General features: G+C 56.8%; 1 protein-coding gene across 6 annotated transcripts in view; it reads right to left on the reverse strand.

The window, feature by feature from the left end:
• Positions 1-17,692, reverse strand: part of ITPK1 (inositol-tetrakisphosphate 1-kinase) — a 164,244-nt gene that overhangs the window by 15,020 nt on the left and 131,532 nt on the right. For all 6 annotated transcript variants that reach the window (XM_032622611.1, XM_032622612.1, XM_032622607.1 and 3 more), the window contains 3 exons: positions 6,382-6,480; positions 6,016-6,056; positions 2,173-2,338 (listed from right to left, as the gene is read on the reverse strand). In XM_032622611.1, coding sequence (XP_032478502.1) covers positions 2,173-2,338; positions 6,016-6,056; positions 6,382-6,480 — 306 coding nt within the window. The remainder of the gene's footprint in view (positions 1-2,172; positions 2,339-6,015; positions 6,057-6,381; positions 6,481-17,692) is intronic.

Below are 17,692 nucleotides of genomic sequence, written 5' to 3' on the forward strand. Positions count from 1 at the left end.
CTGAAGACAGTGGACACAGAATCAGTTTTTGGGGATGGAGGGATGGACACAGTGAAAATCACTCAGCTCGCCTGGGCCTAATAAACACTTCTCCGCTAGCTCTGTGTTTCTCCACTGATTTACTCGGCCCCAGACTGCATATTATGGTAAACTGGCAACCTGGAATGGCCATGAGAAGACACAGATGCGGAGCCCCTGTCCTCAGACACGGGACACAGAGCTCACGCCCAGCCACTAGTTGTTCCCAGGTGGAAACTGGCCCAGGCCTTTGCAACCAGGAGAAAAAGGAAAGGAAAAGAGGGACTTTTCATGTGGAAAGGAAGGAAACCACGTGGTATATTTCTTTTAGAGATGGAGTGATTTTTGGTAAAATAAATAAAAAGGCATACCTACTCTTCCCTTAATACATTTTGCGTAGACTTAAAGAACATATGTTTAAAAATCAGGAAACAATATAAACAGGCTTAAAAGAACATCAGCCTCATCCTGCCCATAATTGGTAAGAATGCCTCTTGCCAGTACGCAGTCACGTACAAAAAGACCCCTCCTGACATCGGTCCCCCCCCAGATCATTCCATCAGCCCAGTGGGTAGAGGGAAGGACAAGCGTGAGCACCGGGATGCCCCGAAAGCCCCGCCAGCACTCAGAAGGGCAGTGGAGGGAGACACACATTTCCAAAGTGTCTGCTCTCTGGGTTGCGTTAATGGGAAGAACGGCTGAGACAGGATGTGAACAGCTGGACTTCAGTCAAGAGGCGTGGCCTGAGGCTTCCCTGGTGGCGCAGTGGTTAAGAATCCGCCTGCCAATCCAGGGGACACGGGTTCGAGCCCTGGTCCAGGAAGATCCCACATGCCGCGGAGCAACTAAGCCCGTGCGCCACAACTACTGAGCCTGCGCTCTAGAGCTCGTGAGCCACAACTACTGAGCCCGCGTGACACAGCTACTGAAGCCCGTGCTCTGCTACAAGAGAAGCCCGCGCACTGCAACAAAGAGTAGCCCCTGCTTGCCGCAACTAGAGAAAGCCTGAGCGCAGCAACGAAGACCCAATACAGACATAAATAAATAAATTAATTTAAAAAAAAAAAAACAACAGAGGAGTGGCTTGAAGCCATGAGGAGCGGATGGTGACAGGCAGTCCCACAGAGGGATTTTAGGAAGACACATCTGTTTGCTCAGAGGGAAATAACGCAGCCTGGACATTTCATCTGGTGATGGCGGGTTTCCCGTCCAGAGAGAAACACACAGTGAGTGAGAGCAAAACACACCAGGGCAACCAGACATCCTCTGAGGGGTCCTCTTGGAAAACCGTGCTTATTCTAGAGACACTGCCACTGTTCCAAAGGTTTCTGGAACTTGCCTTAGAGACACCTCCAGAACCACTAGAACAGTCTTTTAAGCGGCCCCAATACCAGCAAATCCTTATCTTAGTGTCAGTTTTTGAAACGGCCAAGGGTCACCTGAAGCTGGTGAGCAGCTGAAGAAAAGCTGAGCGCGTGGAGCCCCTCAGTCTCCCTAGAGGACCCCCTCGGATGCCCCAACACTGGCAGAACCCTGCAATGCCACCACTGCGTGACATCTGAGGGACACGGAGGACCATTATCCACTGATCCAAAACACGCTCACCGATGCGCTCCTCAGCCCTGTGGGGGACCCGGCAGGCTGACTGTGGCCACCCTTGACCTGCCCGGGGTGCCACAGCCGGGAAGTCCTGCGCCCTGTGTGCTGACTCCGAAGAGAGCATGCGTCCACCTCAGCGGCTGCAGAAGCAGCAGGTAACTCAGTGTTTCCCAGTTGCAAAAAGGAGACGTGATAAAGCAGCCAGCGCTCTGGTCCTCAAAATAGGAGGGGCCCCTCCCTCCCTCCCCCTCCCTGGCTTCGCCTAAGGGACCATGATCCATTCCAGCGTGTTCCCTGTGGGCCTCATGACCGCACGGGGCCCCGGGAAGCGGCCTGGGGGCAGAGAGCTTTCAGGTTCTTCCTGCAATTTATGGTAGCTGAGACAGACGGAGCCCCTACAATGACCTGGCGTGCCCCAAGACCTCTTTACCTACTGGACACAGCTCTTCCAACCTTCAGATCACCTCTCCCCGCTCCAGAAACTGGCGGCTGGTGCCGTGCTCCAGCCACGCCCCTAAGCTCAGGGCGTCCAGAGATGGCGCGACGCTCAGTTACCTGATGTGCCCGCGGAGAAGTTCTTCAGCGAGGGCCTCTGGACCACGGTATAGGACTCGCCGACCACGAACACCTTGTACAGGACGGCGTTGTGGTTGATGAAATTCTGGACCACGCAGGGTGGCTGGATGGCGCTCAGGCCCTCCTGGTTGAACACGATGGCCATCTGGGGAGACAGGGGGCCAAGGGCTTGGTCAGAATCCACCACCTCCTCAGCCTCCGGCACGGGGTGTGTCACCTGTCCAGAGCACTGCCACCAAGGCCCACCCCTGGTCCTGTAGCACAAGGGCTCCCCAAGAAGAGTTTCAAGCCAGGGTGAGTGGAGGGGGACTTTAGAAGAACACCTGGGGATCAATCCACGCCTGCTATGAGGGTTTGGAAATCCTGTACCATCAGGCCCGCCATGGAAGGATGAGCTGGCTGTGCACTGCGTAATTCCACTACTCACACTGCACCCAGGGAATGGGACCCCCTGGGTTGTGTACTACTTAACCCTTATGACCTCCTAAAGGTTCCTCCACAAAGTATTTGGTCGGGTGGGGGGTGGTGGTGTGGGGAGGGGGCCAGGTGGCTGGGCCAGGAAGCGGAAGACAATGGATCAGGGTTTGGGAGGCCTTGGGTCCAAGCCTGCGTAATGACAAGCGCTGCCTTTTGAGCGCTCATGACACACCCGGCCCTGTTCTAACCACTTTGCATGAATCACCTGGTGTTTCCCTCACGATGTACCCCCGAGGTGGGCACCGACACCACGCCCCTTTTACAGATGAGGACACTGAGGCCCCGAGGCACTTAGTGGCTGCTGGAAAGTGACAGAGCCCAGAATGGGCTGGGGTCCAACAGCCCCCAGCCTTGCCGTCTTACACACTGAGTGAGCCACACGAGCACTTGAGGAACGGGAACATGCCGCTCCCCGTCCCTGAATCCTCTGGGGACAAAGGCCTCCACCAGGAGGGTCCGGCAGGGGACTGAGGTCGAGATGGGAAGAGGGGCGGCTGGAGAAAGCCTGCCCGCTTTGGCTGAGGCAGGGCCCACTGCAGTCAGCTGCCAGTGCCGGGGCCACGGCTAATGCTTCGTTCAAGTCCACGGGGCCCCAGGAAAGAGCCACCAGAGGCCCAGAGCTGCTGGGAGGGGTAACGGGGCTGGACAGCTGGCCACCACACTGGCTGTTGCCTCTCACAGCAACTGTCACAGAGCACCACCACGATGTGCCTGGTGCTCAGCTGGGTGGGGCAGAAGTAGAGATCCAGGCCACACGGGGAAACAAAAAGTGCGTGTGTGAGTGCACGCGCGTGCGCTTATCTCCTTAGCCCTCTGACGAAAGTAAGAGAGCCATACTCGGGTTCAAGACCCAGCCCTGGCACTCGCTGCGTAAGCCCTGTTTAAGCTCCATTCTCCTCACCTGTGAAATAGCATCAGTAACCACCATGGTGGGGCTTCCCTGGCGGTCCAGTGGTTAAGACTCCGCACTTCCACTGCAGGGGGCACGGGTTCGATCCCTGGTCAGGGAACTAAGATCCCGCATGTCGCGCAGTGTGGCCAAAAAAATTAAAAATAAATAAATAAATAAAATAACCACCGTGGGGCAGCTTCGGGGTCCTCCGAGCTTTCGGCTCAGCGGGGGGTTTTTTTGTTTTTGTTTTTAAAGGAGGGGATGCGGTATTCCACTGTGGAGCAAACGTGTGTGCTTACACGAGCTTGAAGCCAAGACAAGAGCCCAAACCATCGTGTGAACCTGAGATGAAAACAAACTAGTCCCGGTTTCAGTTGAGCGAGGGAGGGCTCGGGCAGACTGGGGTACAGGCGAGGACCCCGGTCAGAAAGCCCCCTTGCCGGTGTAAAGCTCATCACGTGCACAGAGGTGTCCTCCATCCTCGCTGCACTCAGCACCCCCGGGCACCCCTGAGGTGGGTGACGAGCCTCGGCGTCCCACCCACAGGCTCACGCCACGGAGGGCGCCCCACCAGAGGGGGCGTCCCTCTGATGCTAACAGCCTCCTAGGAGGCAGACGGCCCGCGGCACACAAGCCCCCCGGGAATCTGCAACACCCCAGATCCCACTCTCAGGGCTCTGTCCCTGACCCCCACCCAGCAGAGGAGCCCCTCCCAGAAACAGCGCATGGCGGGCTGGGGGAGGCCCAGGGGTGGGGCAGTTGTGGGGGACGTGGCACACACCTTGGAGCCAGACTTGGATAACTGGACTGAGGGGTGAAATAGCCTCCCCTGAAGGCGCTTGACCCCATGGAGTCAAGACTCCCCTGGAGGAGGGTGGCCACCTCGATCCGGAACCCCCGCCCCGTCAGCAATGACCCAGTGGGCTCCAGGGCAACTGGTTCCACGACAGCGTATCAAACATTCCCTGGGCCAGGCCCCATGGCAGCACATGCAGCAACTCCCTTATCCTTCACAACAGCCACCATATCCCCAGTTACAAGTGAGGGACGGAAACTCAGAGAGGCTGGGTAATCTGCCCAAAGTCACACAGCCGGTGGTGTTCAGAACCAGACCTGGTCCCAGGCTGGTGTGATTCCAAAGTTCTTACGTCAACAGAAGAAGCGGTTCCCTCCTGGCAGGCTGACCTATTCTGCATTAGGCCGGTCTAATCACACCAATGCCAATGACTGCAGTCGCCTTTCTGTCCTGAAAACCCCGAGGCACTGACCAACAGAGGAACCGTTTGGTGGTGAAAAGGGCCAGGTGGAAGGTTGGGGAGCTGGTGCTGGTGCCAGCGAGGGGAGTGTGGGCTCCAGGGACACGATTCTGGCTGCTCTGAAGCCTTCCTGCTCCCTCCCGGGGCTCCCTCCTGAGCCCAGGCAGGCCTGGACAGGAAAGGCTCCACGAGGGCTCCTGACCTTAGGAGACAGCTGACCTTTGCTACAGGCCAGGATTTCCTGCCCTCACGTTCCCCCCCACAAGCAAAGGGACTCCTCGGCCTTGCAGCCCCATCACGGCATGTACCACACCATAGGGACACATCTGTTTACAGACATTTCCGCCAGGGATAAAGACACTACATACATCTTCTCCAGAGCGCAACGCCGGGGTTGTCCACGTTTAGTCATAGGTCTTGGGGGAGCATTTCTGGGGCTGCCCGCGACAGACTCTCCCACAGGGCCTTCTGGGTGGGTCAAATGTCTACAGCCCAGGGTGTCCTCCCATGCACCTAATGAGGGGGTCCCCAGGCTGGGCTGGGCCCCTGAAGACAATGTCCCAGGCATGGTTCTTAAGGACGGCAACAGGCCCAGCAGAGCCCCTGCCCGGCCATTAGCTCCCAAAAGGCTTCCTCCGCTCAGTCTCCCAACCACACCCCGCTGGTGCCCTCCGCCTCCGGGACTCTGTGCTCCCCACCAGGGCAGGACTCACATCTTACGCATCCTTCCCGGGGCACCCAAGGCCGGGAAGGACTACTGGGTGAACACAGGAATGAATGAGAGGGTGGGGCAGTCATGTACACGGCAGGTAGGGTGCTCCTTCCTCCTCTCACCCCCTTCCCAAATTCAGCAGGCCTGGCATCCCTGTGGGCAGCGATGGCAACTTTTCAGTGGGGTCCAGGCCAGTGCCTGGCATGGAGCAGGAAGTGACCGACACCGACAGGCCAAAGGACTGGTCAGATGGAGGCCTGGCTCACACGGGCACAAAGGGGGCAGGCACAGCCATCGCGGCCTCGGAGACAGGACAGGCACAGGGTGTGGGTGGAGAGAGCCTACAAAGCCACAGCCTCAGGAGCGGCAGCAGGCTAGGCGGGCTCCCAGAGAGACACCGCGAGCCGAAAGGATCGGGGGCAGGGGGATGGCCGGGGCGGGGAGGCGGGGGGCAGGGCAGTCAAGTCGTCACATCTTCCACTCACCTCGTGAGAGTTGGTGCCATGAGCCACTCTGGTTTTGCAAACTGTGGGTGGGGGAGAGAAAAAGAGGGGTGAGCGAGGTTATTCACCCACAAAGCCCAGCCTTGCAGGTACAGGGAGAAACTCTCAACAACTCCCGCAGCCCCTCAGGGGAGGGGCAGGTGGGAGCTGGAGGGCGGCGCGGACTCGACCAGGGCCAGCACCTGCCCGCGGGTGAGCTGGACGGACGCCGCCAGACCAGGCCCTCACCACCCAGGAACCCAGGGACCCGGGGCCATGCACTCCCCGGCGGCCGAGGCCTGCCTGCACCCTCGGGAAGTTTAAGACCCACCCGGCCCCCATGTGGCGCGCTCAGGGCGCGATACGCACTGAACGGGAAGGCCAGGCCATTCTCCTCCAGGAGCCGCATGGTGTCGTCTCCGCCCAGGCTCGTGAGCTCCATGAAGGGTGGTGAGCAGATCCTGTCATCTGGGGGTGGAGGAGAAGCCCGAGTCAGCACTGCCCTCTCCCCAGGGCCCCCTCAGAGCCCCTGCCCACCCCATCTGATGGCCCATACACCGCCGCAGTCACCCACATGCCCCGGGAATGAGAGCGTAGACTTTCATTACATTTTCGAATAGCGTTTCTGTAATGACGGAACCAACACATGATAACGGCAAAGGCTGAAGATCAACTAAAAGTGAAAACCAGACACAGTCACAGATACGACTGCGATTACCTCCTAGCCGACACTTGGGCACGTTGACACACACACACACAGCTCCACAACGAGGTACTGTTTTGTAACTCAAATTTTCACTCAATCAACTATGAACACTGTTCTGGGGCGATAAAGACTTCACCCTCCAAAGGGTAAGCTGGGATGAAGTGAGAGAGTGGCATGGGCTTCTATACACTACCAAATGTAAAATAGATGGCTAGTGGGAAGCAGCCGCATAGCACAGGGAGATCAGCTCGGTGCTTTGTGACCACCTGGAGGGGTGGGATAGGGAGGGTGGGAGGGAGGGAGATGCAAGAGGGAAGAGATATGGGGATATATGTCTACGTATAACTGATTCACTTTGTTACACAGCAGAAACTAACACACCATTGTAAAGCAATTAAACTCCAATAAAGATGTTAAAAAAAAAAGAAAGACTTCCCCCTTCATAGGCAGTATCAGCTCAATGATAATCACGGGAACGACACCAGCCCTGCAGCTCTTATCCCAGGTCTAGCACTGCCAAGGGCTTTACGTACATCGCCTCAGAAGTCTGCAAATAATCCCGTGGGGAGGACGCTGAGGGGGGTGGGGGGATTAAAGAGCGGCTCGCGGTCACACGCGGACCCCTGGCATGCAGCCTCTTGCCACCTAACAGAGGTGGCTCCCGACCCCTCTGTCACCCCGACGGGCCACACTCGAGCACAGGCATCGCCCTCCTCCTGCCACCACACTCCAGCCCCGGCCCCACCCCCATGCCGCTGCTTTCCTGAGTCCCCGCTCTTGGAGGGGCGCTCGCTCACCCTGTGGGTTCCAGGCATATTTGGTTTTCTGAGAAGCTCTGGGAGCTGGGTGTGCTCTGTTCGTCAGGACGCTCCTGGTGCCAGACACCGAGTGAGGGCAAAGCAGATTATTCGCGGGAAAACGAAATGTTTTCTGAATCTCTCTACTGATTGTTAAATTGCATGACTGGTCTGTTATTACTACTTAGTCTACCTCTCAGGGCACCAGCTCCCAGGAGGTAAGACCACCCTGTATTTCTGGGCACAGGAGCTGGGAAAGGCTGAGCATTAGTGGGATGGGGGTGACACCCCCATCCCCGCCACAAACTTGGAAACCAAACCGAAAGCAAACAGTAAAGCAGCTTGTCTCCAACAGCTTCTAGCTACTTGGCTGGCTAGGAGGTCAGTACATTAAAACACTGAAACCAAGGTAAGATCCCGCTTCACATATCTCATAAAAGCCAGTGCCAAGAATTACACAGGGAACATTAAGTGTTTTAATCTCCCTCCCCGCCCCCCGCCAGCCAAGTCCAAACTCCAAACAGGCGCACAGTGATGGCAGGTTCTCGGGGACCCAGGGAGGGTGGAGCCCTGGCAGACGGCGAGGCAGGCCCTCTGCACGGGGCACTCGTATTCCTCAGGGACAGATGCTGAAACAGAGGCCCAAAGAGGCAGTCTTTGCCCAAGGTCATGACAGCCACATACAGGGCCAGGACAAGGAGCCAGGCTCACATGGCAGGCCAGGGGAAGAGAAGCCAGGGACATCAGAGCAGGGAGGTGGGGCTGGCGGGGGCGGGGTGGGGGGGTGTCCTGGCTCTCAGCTGCAAGCCATTATCTAAACAGGCCCTATTTCTGCACACCCTGCCCAGAGTCAGAGCCGGGTGGAAACACTGGTGAGGGGCTGGCAGGCTGTGGAAGCAGGAAGCGCTCTGCGCAAAGGCTCCTTGCTGCAGCCCCTCCAGCCCAGCCCTAACAAGGCGTGACACTCCAGGCCAAACAAACTGGAGCGTGTGGCAGCAGGCCGGTCTGTGTCAGTTGCCTACCTGGCCTGGCAGGGGGTCCACCCTGGACCCAGCCCTCCCATGGGAAGACTCGGAGATCCCTGGAGTCAAACAGACCACCTCCGGTCAGAGCTTCCGGAGTTTTCGCAGCAGGTGAATCTGCCTGGCTTTTAGATCCGCCTTCAAGGCCCTTCCCACCCCAGCCCAAAGCTTTCAAGTAATGTCACGGCTAACGGCCAACAGTCAATAAACCCCACTTGTTATGTGCCAGACACTACTCCACATAGTCTGCAAAGCCATCATCTACCCTCACAAGAACCCCACAAAGAGGTGCTGTCACCCCCATTTTACAGATAAAGAAAATGGGGCACAGAGAGGTGAAGCTCCCTGTCCAGAGTCACACAGTGAGTAAGGGGTGCAGCTGGGGGCTCATCCCCAGGCAGCTGATTCCCAAGTCCATGCTACTGACCACGGCCTCCCTAGTAGAAAAAGTGCCCACTCCATATCGACAGGATAAAGGATGAAACCCACACGATCCTATCAATAGGTGCAGAAAGGGCTTCCCTGGTGGCGCAGTGGTTGGGAATCCGCCTGCCAATGCAGGGGACACGGGTTCGAACCCTGGTCTGGGAAGATCCCACATGCCGCGGAGCAACTAGGCCCGTGAGCCACAACTACCGAGCCTGCGCGTCTGGAGCCTGTGCTCCACAACAAGAGAGGCCGCGATAGTGAGAGGCCCGCGCACCGCGATGAAGAGTGGCCCCCGCTTGCCACAACTAGAGAAAGCCCTCACACAGAAACGAAGACCCAACACAGCGATGAATATTAAAAAACAAAAACAAAACAAAAAACAGTTATTCCTTTAAAAAAATAGCTGCAGAAAAAGCTTTTGAGCTAAAACTATAAAACGCTTAGAAGAACACACAGGTATAAATCTTTATGACCTTGGATTAGACATGGTTTCTTAGACACCAAAAGCACAAGCAACCAAAGTAAAAATAGACACATTTGATGTCATCAAAATGTAAAACTTGTGTGCTTCAAAGTACACTATCAAGAAAGTGAAAAGACAACCCACAGAATGGGGGGAAATATTTGCAAATCATGTATCTGATAAGGGTCTAGTATCCAAAATATATGAAGAACTATTAACAACCAAACAATTAAAAGACCGATAACCCAATTTAAAAAATGGGCTGGGCTTCCCTGGTGGCGCAGTGCTTGAGAGTCTGCCTGCCGACGCAGGGGACATGGGTTCGTGCCCCGGTCCGGGAAGATCCCACATGCCGCGGAGCGGCTGGGCCCGTAAGCCATGGCCGCTGAGCCTGTGCATCCGGAGCCTGTGCTCCGCAACGGGAGAGGCCACAACAGTGAGAGGCCCGCGTACCACAAAAAAAAAAAAAAAAAAAAAAAGGGCAAAGGATCTGAAATGGGCAGTTCTCAAAATAGGACATATGAATAGCCAATAAGCGTGGGAAAGGATGCTCAACATCATTAGCCATCAGAGGAATGAAGATCAAAACCACACCTATTAGGTTGGCTACAACCAAAAAGACAGACAATAACAAGTGTCCTGACATTGCTGGTGAGAATGTAAAATGGTCCAGCTGCTTTGAGAAACAGTGTGGCAGTTCTTCAAACAGTTAAACACCGTTCCAGTGCGACCCAGCAGTCCACTCCCAGCTATACAACCAAGAGGACAGAAACATGTGTCCACAAAAAACCTGTCCAGGAATGTTCATAACAGCGTTATTCATCACAGCCAAAGAGTGGCAACAACCCAAATGTCAATCAACTGATGAGTGGGTAAACAAAATGTAGTATAACCATGCAATGGAATATATCCAGCCATAAAAAGCACTGATTCATGCTAAGCGAAGAAAACATTCTGCTAAGTGAAGGAAGCCAGTTAGAAAGGCCACAAAATATATGACTTCATTTATCCCAAGTGTCCAGAATAGGCCAATCCAGAGACAGGAAGGAGACTGGTGGTTGCCAGGGCCTGGGGGGCAGGTGGAATGGGGAGTGACTGCAAATGGGAACATTCCTTTTTGCGGTGATGAAAATGTTCTGGGATTAGATAATTGTGATGGCTGTACAACTCTGTGAATATATTCAAACCTACTGAACTGTATCTACACTTTAAAAAGGTGGATTTTATGGTACGTGGCTTATACCAATGGAATAAGGAAAAAACCCCAGCGGTAGCAGCTGCCATCCAGAGAGCACTCGCTCCCTGCGGGAAACTGGGCTAAATAAGTGCTTCGGGTACAGTGTCTCCTTCGATCCTCCAGAAAACCTGCAGAGACCCGTCCCCCAGCCCCGCCCCTGCCAAGGCCAGGGTGAATCAGAGAAGCATGAGGAGAGCGCTCTCCCGGAGAGATCTGGGGTCCAGATGAAATGCAGAGACGAGACACTTCCGATGAACAGGCTGCATCGGCATTAGGCCAGACACCCACACCTTTCTGAAATCTCAGGCTCTGGGGTCTGAGGTGGTAGCCGGGGTGATGGCAGGACCCAGCAGAGGAGGCCAAGGACCGAGTGTGACAAGAAAGAGGGGCCCACGCACAGCGTCGTGCTCTTCCTCCTTTATCCTAACTTGGAGCTTGTTGACCACACCCTGAGCAACAGGCACGACCAGCTGCAAACCCCATGCCCTCTCCAGGGTGGGCCCGGGACCAAGACCTCCCTGCTCATGCATCCTGAAATGCCCACAGACCAAGCTCAGTCTGTGGGGGTCAGCCTTGGGGGAAGGCAGTCCTGTGCCCGCAGGGCAGAGGCTGGAAAGGAACCTGTGTCCCTCACTGGGCTGCAGGCTGCCACACGCCTGGGGCCTGTCCCAACGCTGGACTCGGGTACAGCAGACCATGATGACTCTACTGCTTGACCCAATTTCTGGCTGCTTGTAGCCAAAATCACCCTGCCACGCCTGTGAAATCACAGTGAATTAGAAACTACTACTGTTTCTATTTTGGTTTCAACAACCGGTCACCAACAAAAAAATGTGTTGTATCCCTGGAGCTAGAGACCCAGCAATGAAGGAACACAAGCAACGCTGCCTCGTGGAGCTGACATTCCAGGTGCACGGACCGGACAATAAGCCCGATGGATGAGTAAAATGGACAGCTAGATGGTGCTGGCAGGTGACACGGGGAGCGCGAGGGGGCTGCCAGTGGAGGTGGAGGTGTGATCGGGATGTACCTCATTGAGCAAAGACACAGGAAGGCGAGCGGTCAGCCTGGGCATCTGGGGGAAACAAAACGCGCTCCTGGCAGACGGAACGGCCAGTGCAAAGGCCCTGCTTGAGGACACGCTGCCGTCTGGTCATACAAATGGACCCAGACTTTGAGATGAAGACGGTGACATCAGTGTAGCTCGTGGACACAGAGGTCTCCCGAGTGGGAGTGTCGAGGAAGCAGCCGGGCCCTGCAGCGGTGGAGCCGGCGCCTTGGTGGCAGCAGACACGCCGGCCCCGCCCCATGTGAGGGACAGCGACAGCAGAGTTCCCTCCAGCTCCGCCCTGGGAAAATCACAACAGTGCCAACAGCTCTTCTCCCCCAAATAGAATAAGACTCTTTCTATCAGTCAGCACTGGGCGCTATTTCTGGTTCCCCGAAAAAGGCTACTGCCGCTTATTTATTTGTCGTCTTTATTTCTGGATGGGAGTTGGAAAGAGGCTTTTTTTTAGTCAGATGGTGGGTTGTGTTCTGTTAAGAGCTGAAATATTAGCCCCTGGGAACCTGAAACACCCGCTCTTCCCTCTCTGCTACCCTCATCAGAGAACGTGAAGCCAGAGGTCCTCGGAGATGGCAAGTCCTATCATGTCCAGAGAGGGGAAGAGAATAGTTCAAGACCGTACACAAGTCATAGGCAGGCCCAGGGTGAGAATCCAGGTGTCCGAGTCACATCACTGCCCTGTCCTCTCTGGCAGGTGGCCACGCTCCCATGCAACTGGTGGCAGGTGATACAGAGCTAGCAAGAGGACAAAAGACAATGACAAACAGGTGCTACAAGAGGACAACTAGGGGTAGGGGAGAGGGGGAGACAGCACTTTGAAGGCGCAGCTCTGAAGCCTGACTGAACCTGGGGTAAACTAGCTGTAACCTTTGGCAAATGACTGAACAATGCTGGGCCTTGCTCTTTTCATCTGTAAAATGGAAGCGATGCCTCCCTAGAGGGCTGTTGGGAGGCCTTGGCACCTAGTAGGTATATAGCAGTGGCTGCTATTTCTATTACTACACTGGGCAAGGCCATCTGGAGAGTGGGTAGGTTCTGAATCGTGGCCACCGGTCCATGTCCAGCTACCGGGGATGTTGGGCCCCGGGCCTCACCCTCCTTGGCTCCCTGGCTGTGCCCAGCATGGTGCCAGCAGAACGGGCCCTCTGCACACAGATGTGAAGGAAGCCTTGGTGGGGCCCCGGCGATGCAGGGCCTGGGGACAGCTGTGACAAGACTCTGCTTCAGTTCTTTTCTCCCAGGCAGGTATAACTTCTTCACCCAGATGATACCCAGTGGAAATAAAACCTGGGGCAGGGACAGTCCCCAAGGACATGCAGAGTGGGAACCCTTTGCAGGGTGGGGCCCCAGAGAATGATACCCACGAGTGAGGGCTGTGCTGAGGCGAGAGGAGCTGCAGACAGGCCAGAGAAGCAGCTCCGAGGGTCTGGAGCCCGCTGCGTGCTCCTAGGCAGCGGAGAGGACTCACCTGGGACGTGCCAGGGGGAGGAGTTACTACATTCGAGGGCTCTGTCTCCCTCTCTAGAACATTGGCTCCATGAGGGCAGGGGCTGGTGGGTTTATTCACTGCTGTGGGCCCAGTGCCTAGAACACTGAGGTACACAGTAGGTGCTCAACAAGTGCTTGTTGAGTGAAGGGACTGATCTTTGACAGCGCCCTATGCACAAGGCCGGCTCCTCGGGCATCTAGGCCACATCTGGACAGACGCAGAGCCTATGGTCCGTGTGCCTGGGCGCCAATGTCCCACATTCCAGGCCGCCTGCCTGCTACCTGGGCCCTCGGGCCACCGTTGCGTCCTCACACTCCGCTCCCTCGAGGCCTGCCCACCCAGGTTTGTTCCATCTGAAAAGACGACAGCAGCTGTCACAGCTGTCCCCTCTCAGCCTGGCCACTGGCTTCTCTGGAGGACTTTCCCCCGCAGAAGCATCTTGTTTATCTACTTTGCTATGACTGTGACTGGACTTTCCTTTTAAATTGTTTTTACTGAATGCTGTTGCCACCAGTATTTTCCCGTGGTTTTGCATTTCCTGGTCACCTGACTGGCGACACTTGCCCTCAGGTCAGACATTCATGTTTGTGCCAATCTTCCTCCGTCATGGACTGAACACCTCTCATGCATGACAAGCCTCTGCGCCTGTGATGAGTCATTTCCACAGGCCGCGTTCCCAGGAGGGGGTCCGCGCTCCACCGGCATCGACGTCTCTATGTTTCTTGCCACGGGGTCATGCTGCTTCCCAAAGGGACAGCGGCAGTTTCCTGGGGCACCAGCAATGCTGGGTCTTGACCATGCCTTCCCAGCCCCAGGCAGTCCCTTTTTCAGAAATCTGGGCCGTACTTTCGTGAGGGAGGATGACGGGTGACATAGTGAATGGTCCCACCCCCGCACACACGGTCACTCAGGGTCGAGCAGGCCCCGCGGCAGAGGGGGCGAGGCCTGGAGACACCGGCTGGCGTGGGGGGCTGGGGGCGAGGCCCGTGCATGACCCAGAGAGCGAAAGCTCTGGACGGGGGCCCGGAGACGTGCATGCAAGTTCCGGCAGCTCCCCTGGGCCCAGGCGAGCCACGTGGCCTTTCAGGTCTTGGGCTCCTACCAGTAGACCGGGGGTCATAATGAATCACTCCCGTCTACTTGCTGGAGTTGAAAGGATGAGGAAAAAGTGCTGCGAAATGCCAGCTAAAGAAGCCAGCTCCCCCTTGGCGGGGATGGGGGTGCAGGGAGTGTGGTGGGCAAGGGCCTGGAGTTGCCATCTGTTCACACCCCCACCCCCAAACGACACAACAGGGGAGCCTCTGAGCTCACAGGTGCCTCCGGGAGCCGGGTGGTGGCGAAGGGCCCCTCACCCGGCTCCCAACAGGTGCACCCCAAGCCCTGCGTGCTGAAGGCAGCGCCGAGGGAGCGTGTGACTCAGGTATGAGCCAGCAGACCGACCCCCGGGAGAGCGGGGTTGCGCTAGGGATCGCGTGCAGACTTCTAACTGCATCCTGGAGAGACCAGGGAGGGCTCCTCGGGGGAAGGCGACATCCCGGTGGGCCTCGGTGAAGGCCGGAAATTTCAGTCCATGCAAACCCTCCCTCCTCAGTCAGAGAGCTGCTGCCTCGACTTGGGGCTCCACCTTTCAGGCAGGGGCCTTGTCTACCGCGTTCATGGCTGCATCCCCAACGAACAAGTGTACAAGTGAATAAGCGAAGCGCTGGCCTGGGCTCCCGCCTCTCCTGGCCGGAGGGAGGTGGCCCTTATCAAAAGGCAGGTTCGGGCTTCCCTGGTGGCGCAGTGGTTGAGAGCCCGCCTGCCGATGCAGGGGACATGGGTTCGTGCCCCGGTCCGGGAAGATCCCACATGCCGTGGAGCGGCTGGGCCCATGAGCCATGCCCGCTGAGCCTGCGCGTCCGGAGCCTGTGCTCCGCAACGGGAGAGGCCACAGCAGTGAGAGGCTCGCGTACCGCAAAAAAAAAAAAGTCAGGTTCCCTCACATCTCGGCCCAGGACCCCCCAGCTCGGGGCACCAAATGCTGCCTCTCAGAGCTGGGCTCGGCCCTGCCTCCCTGGGCCACTCCCCATTCCCCGGGGCCTGTGCTGTATGGCAGGAAAGAGCCTTATCAGGAGGGGACAGTGAGGAGATCCACCATGTCACTGAGAGCAGGCACGGGAGCGGGGAGGCGTGGGCAGGGTCCGGGCTCTCACTCAATCTTCTGAGAGTTGAGGAAACTAACCCCCTGATTTCACAGGCCCTGGAGCCTCTACACATGCTGGTCCCTCGGCCCTGCAAGCCCCTTCTTCCAGCTCCTTCCTGGCCTGGGAAGCTCCTGCTCGTGCCCCAAGCCCTGGGTCAGGCCACCTCCCTCCACTGAGCACCCTCTTCTCCCACACCTCGGAGGAGGCCTCTGCTGTGGGCTCACCAGGGCCTGGCGTGCCTGGGTTTGAATCCCGGCTCCAGCTCATATCAGCTGTGCCACGCTGGCCAAGTAACTTTATTTCAGCCTCAGCTTCCTCGCGGGAAAGAGGACAACAAAAATAGCACCGACTTCACAGGGTTGTCTCCCACTGCCCCACGTTTACAAAATATATTTTAAAATTATGAAACAGTTCCCTCCAGGAAGGGCGGCTGCACCCCAGCATCTGGGTAGCTGCAGTGGCCCCAGCCTGCCCAGCACGACCCATCCCAGGTTCAACCCTTGGATGATCTGATGGGACAGACAGAACAAGTGCGGTGGCCCAGGGCTGGGGCTTCCTCCCAGCTGCTGGCGTTTGTTAACCAAGGAACCCCCTTCTTGATACCCTCACCCCAGAACCATCTTCTCCCCACTGTGGCTGCAATACCCTCAAACCACTGGATTCCTGGCATCCTGCCCACCTCACCTACCATCCAGCCCAAACTACACACAGCGGCTGGATCCTGGATCATCTTCCTAAAACTCCGACCTATATATTGAAGCAGCTCTCAGCTCAATAACTGTCCAAGGCTGACGTGAGTGAAGAGCCTTTCCAGGCTCCTGCGACATGATTCTGTTTGCCTTCCCATTACGGGCTGCACTGTGTCCCCCCAAATTCGTATGCTGAAGGCCCAACCCTCAGGACCTCAGAATGTAGCTATTATTTGGAGATAGGGCCTTTAAAGAGGGGATTAAGTTAAAACGAGGTCACATGGGGGCCCTAATCCAACTGATTCATGTCCTAAAGAAGAGGAGACAGAGGGAAGACCATGACAAGACACGGGGAGAAGACAGCCCCCTACAAGCCAAGGAGAGAAGCCTCAGAGGAAACCAGCCCTGCCAGCACCTGGACCTTGGACTTCCAGTCTCCAGAAATGTGAGAAAATTAACTTCTGTGATTTAAGCCACCCAGTCTGTGGCGCTTTGCTGTAGCAGCCCTGGAAACCTAACTCACTTCCCAGCTCCTCCCAGATGCAGAGCCAAGATCATTCCCAGCCACCGCCTGGCTCCATGCACAGTGGTCTCCTCATCACCCCCGACACACGCCTCTGGGACGCCCCTCCTCCCACCAGTCGGCAACAACCCGCTCAGCCGGTGTCACTCAGTTTCCCCTAAGCCCCTGGGAACAAGCTGTCTCATAACAATGACACCTCCCCAGCACCTCCTACTGGCAGTCTCACCTGTTCCACTACCATCTCTCTGGTCCCCTAGTAAATTTCCACACATTTGGGTTCTGACTGTGCAACCGGGCAGTACGTTCCTTGGGGTCAGGACCTGGCCTGACCCCTAGCTCAGTGCTGCTCAGAGACGGCAGCCGTCAGTGGAAACTCTCTGACAAGTGCACGTGTGTGAGATGAACTGAGTAAGTGTGAGCTGTGAGCCCGGAAACAAAAGGAGAAAGGGGGGCATGGAGGAACACAACTGACCAGCACAGGGAAAGAAAGGAGGTGGCCTGCAACTCCTCGGCTGGCCACCACGCGGCGCTGTTTGTCTGGCACAGCCCTAGTGACTGTGGCCATGGGGCTTGAGTGCTGGCCTGGCCCGCCAACCCACAGACTCCAGTGTTCATGCCTCGTCTGGTGCCTGATTGTCCAAAGTCACCTGCCCCCTGCCGTCATCCTGTTAGGGGCAGGAGCCACGTGTTCTTGAATCCTAGACGGGGAAAGATGTCTGTGCATCCTGGGCGAGCCAAGTCTTAGCCTGACAGCCCCTCTGAAAACAACCGAGTGGCTTTTTGGCTCGTGGTAATGGTAGCCACCCAGTAATGCAGAACAGACAAGTCGGGGAGGGAAAGCAGCCGCAGGCCCGGATCAGGAGGCGGCAGCCAGGGAAGGCCCGGATGGCCGGCCCACGGACGAGAAGAGATGGAAGTGGTCTCTGAAGTGGAGCCGGGCCTGGGCGTGAGGAGGGCACTTCGTGTCCTTACCTTGACTCTCCTGCCCCCCTCCCCGGTCCACAGTATAATGTCCCGTCCACCAGCCTGGCCACGGAAGGGCTCCCCAAGGCAGTGCTCTACCCTCGCCTCCCCTC

This window comes from Phocoena sinus, chromosome 2 (assembly GCF_008692025.1).
Source record: "Phocoena sinus isolate mPhoSin1 chromosome 2, mPhoSin1.pri, whole genome shotgun sequence".
NCBI classification, from domain to species: domain Eukaryota; kingdom Metazoa; phylum Chordata; class Mammalia; order Artiodactyla; family Phocoenidae; genus Phocoena; species Phocoena sinus.